At 55.0% G+C, this 3,725-nt stretch overlaps 1 protein-coding gene across 1 annotated transcript in view; it reads right to left on the bottom strand.

The window, feature by feature from the left end:
* Positions 1-1,968, bottom strand: part of CEP164 (centrosomal protein 164) — a 56,776-nt gene extending 54,808 nt beyond the window's left edge. Inside the window, exons 1-3 of the mRNA XM_035892491.1 lie at positions 1,735-1,968; positions 1,250-1,361; positions 850-1,063 (exon numbers count right to left, since the gene is read on the bottom strand). Of these exons, the coding sequence (XP_035748384.1) occupies positions 850-1,063; positions 1,250-1,361; positions 1,735-1,900 (492 nt within the window). The 5' untranslated portion in view covers positions 1,901-1,968. The remainder of the gene's footprint in view (positions 1-849; positions 1,064-1,249; positions 1,362-1,734) is intronic.
* Between the last annotated feature and the right edge of the window lie 1,757 nt (positions 1,969-3,725).

Raw genomic sequence — 3,725 nt, forward strand, 5'->3', positions numbered from 1 at the left:
GTCTCTAATCTGGCTATCTGCATCTGGCTCGGGGCTCGCCTGCCCAGGGGGCGGAACGGCAGAGGGCATGTGCCAAAAGGGTGTTGAAGGAAGAATCCCTGGCTGCATTTCCTAAGTAGATAGATATTAGCAAATAACTAAACTGTACCACTGTATATACCCTTATCTGTCTAAAGTAGAGATATATACTTATTTAATACACAATTTATAAATAGGTGTGGACATTTTTGAATGTTTGAAATTACTTGTATATAGATAAAACGCTCAAATGGAAGGCTTGAGGCTTTCTGACTCAAAGAGCTCTGTGCCTTGAGCAACAACGCAAGGCACCATCTTTCCCCTTGGGGATTTATCTCATTACTGGCAAATGGAAGGTAGGGACGATTTGCTATCTCTTGAGATATAAAGGTTACGCTTGCAGATACCAACGGCAAAGGAGAGAAACCTCACACATCCGAACCCGTGTTCCCTGCCTGTATAGCATAGCAACACACGCAGACACTGCATGAACGCCACTGGTTGTCCTCTGCAAGGAAGGAAATCTTCCCAGCGCTCCAAATACCTGCTGCTAAGAACAGCCCCAGCATCCTTGGCTGGTGCCAGATCCTTCTCAGCGACAGCATCACAGGGCTGTGGCACCCCCACTCCGGCTGTGTCCTTCTAAACCAAAACGTGCCAACTTCTGTGGGTTTGTAACCCAGCCCTGCTGGACAGGATCCCTTGTCGGGGGGCTGCTGTTCCGCTCCCAAAGCAGCAACAGCACAGGATCACCCTCTAATTCACAGGCACCCGTTCATCCTCCCCCCAGCCCTCTCCCCAGAAGCACCGCAAGCAGCAGAGCCTACTCACGGTGGGTCGCTTCAGCGACTGCTTCTCCTTCTTCTCTTTCTTCTCTTTCTTTTCTTTCTTCTTCTTCTTCTCTTTCTTTTTCAAGCTGCCACACGCCAGCAGCTTCTCTCTCTCTTGAACGACACGCTCTCTGTAGTGATCGTCGCAGGGGTGGTCCCACGTGGACTGGCCGTTAGCGAAGTTGAAGTAGTAGATGTCACCAGTGATATCCTGGCTGCACGGCAAAAACAGCAGGAAAAGGGAAAACGGTACTTCCCCAGCCAGAGAAAGCGCGTCTGCTGTGGCATTCCCCCCTCGCCGGCCGGTACCCTGCTCGGCCACCTACGTGGGCAGCAGGCAGCAGGGGAAGGGCCAGGGGAGGGCAGGAGTCTCACGGGACGCCTGCTGGCAGAGCTCTCACCAGGGCTTCCACTCGGGCGGCAACGGGGCCACGATGCCTTCCCTGGCCAGCCACAGCAGCTCCGGCTCCTTCTTGGGGTCGATCCCGATCTCCCGTGCAAAATCCTGGATTTCTAGGAAATGGGAAAAGGACCCTGTGGGGACGGTCGATACCAGGCACCACACGACAAAGCCAGCCTCCTCGGCTAAGGCAATGGGCACGCTGGGAATTCCTGATCCCGCAACGAAGCTGCTCAAAGCTGCCAACGCGGCCTTGTGTCAGCGAGCACGTCCTGCCAGGCTGCTGAGGCGGGGAGACAGACTGAAAAATGGCATTTATCTTTGCGACCAAAAGGCCAATTTCTCAGCTCTGCCTTCTACGAAATCCCATTCATTCTACCCTCTCCACCCACGCTCTCCCCGATTCCCGGTTTCTTAATACGCCTAGAACTGACTTGCATGCTCGAATCCCTTATCACGGCTCCTGGGAGGACAGGCATCGGTTACCTTGCTCGCTGGGAATGTACGTCTCATCGTAATCTTCTTCCAGGATAAGCTGGTCCCCAATGCGCACCATAGCTCCTGCCATGGCTGCCTGCGCCTGGTGGCACGAAGGAAGCAACAGAAAATCACAACGATCAAACGCGCTCAGAGAGGAATAAAGCATCCTCATGGCACGGCGCGTGGCAGAGCCCCACAGGGAACGCAGCACCGGGGCTGTGGAGGGGAACAAGGTGCGCTGGGGCTGCCAGGCCTGGGTGCAGATGGGGAGGGCAATAGCGAAGGCAGACAGAACCGACGGATCCCGGTGAAGGGACACGGCTGAGAGCGCTGGGCGGCGAGCCGCAGCTCCGAGTGAACTAACAGCACGAAGGGAGGGAAGAAACATCACATTACTTACAAGCGCGTTTCCCCACCTTCCCTACAAAAGGTAGAGGCTGCTGGAATGTAGTTTTGCTTTAAGATTCATTCCTCTGGTAACGAGGAGATTGAGCCCACCTGCGAGCTGTGCCCTGCTCAGATATATCAGAGCCCTCTGCCACACAGTTCTGTGCTGCCCTGGCTGTAACACTCACAGCCTGAGCTGCCCTGAAGAAAGGATGGATGGATGGACAACAGGCAGGGGCAGAGCTCCCTGTTCTGCCTATGGTGCTCTTTCACTGCACACAGCAAAACCAAATCAAAGAGCCTCCACACATGCTTTGCAGGGGCTGTGGAAGCGGGGAGCGGAGCTGAAGTGGCCCAGAAGTTGTAATCGGACCCCCCAGGCTTTCAAGCTTCTACAGAGGAGATGAGGAATTGCTTCGGGGACTCTTTAAACAGGTAAAAAATAAGCTGAAATGAGAAAGGGGAAAAAGAAAACTCTTTTCCCGGGGCACAGCACAGCTCTCTGAGAGCAGTCCCTGGGCTGAATCAGCATTGCCCAGGGCCAAAGCAGCTTCTCAGCACACCCAGCTTGCCTCAGCCCCTCTCACCTTCCCAGAGGACATTTTGGAAGCTATGAAAGGATCCTAATTTTACATGTTCCACCTCTGGAGGATTGCTTTGGTATTTAATTCAAAGACTGCAGGCAGTGACTTAGTCCTGCCACAGCTGGGCCCCTACAACCCATTTGCCACAGGTGTAGGCAGCTGTAAGTTTATTTCCCCACCCCAAACATCCGCAGCTGTGGCTCTGCATGGCCACATTTGGCTAGCATTAGCCAGGCCAGATGGCTGAGCAGGCTCCCTGCGGCTGCACAAATCCCAGTGCCCGCGCAAGGACAGGGGAGGCTGCAAATCCACGGCAGGAGCGAGGACGGGGCTGTCCCTTCCAGTCCTGCTGCTCCAACACACGGTGGAAGGACAAGGTCAGACTAGCTTTTACCCCAAAACCGTGACCTGGTTTTGGCTGGGATAGGGTTGATTTGCTTCCCAATAGCTGGTGTAGGGCTGTGGTTTGGATTTAGGGCCAGAATAATGCTGGTAACTCGCTGATGGCTCAGTTGGTGCTGAGCAGGGCTTACAGTGGTCAAGGACTGCGCAGCTTCCCCTGCTCTGCACAAGTCGCTGGGAGGGGGCACAGCCAGGACAGCCCACCCCAACTGGCCCCAGGGCTATTCCAGACCACAGGGCCTCATGCCCAGTAGAGAAACTGGGGGGAGCAACCGCTGCTAGGGGATGAACTGGGCATCGGTCAGCGGGTGGTGAGCAGTTGCATCCCTTGTTTCTCCTGGGTTTTGTTCATTGTTGTTTTCCTTTGCACTACAATTTATTATTGTATTTTATATCAATTATTAAGCCGTTCTTATCCTAACCCGCCAGTTTTCTCACTTTCGCCCTTCCGATTCTCCCCCCATCCCAGCGGGAAGGGGAGGGCGAGCGAGCGGCTGTGCGGGGCTTGGCTGCCGGTGGGGGCTAAGCCACGACAACCCCCAAAACACTGACCGGGCAGAGCGTGCCCCTGCTTGCCTCCCGGGGTGCAGGGGTTCTGGGGCCCAAGCAGCGGCAGAAGGGGCC

The sequence above is a fragment of the Egretta garzetta genome, unplaced genomic scaffold (assembly GCF_000687185.1).
Source record: "Egretta garzetta isolate BGI_Z169 unplaced genomic scaffold, ASM68718v1 scaffold134, whole genome shotgun sequence".
NCBI classification, from domain to species: Eukaryota; Metazoa; Chordata; class Aves; order Pelecaniformes; family Ardeidae; genus Egretta; species Egretta garzetta.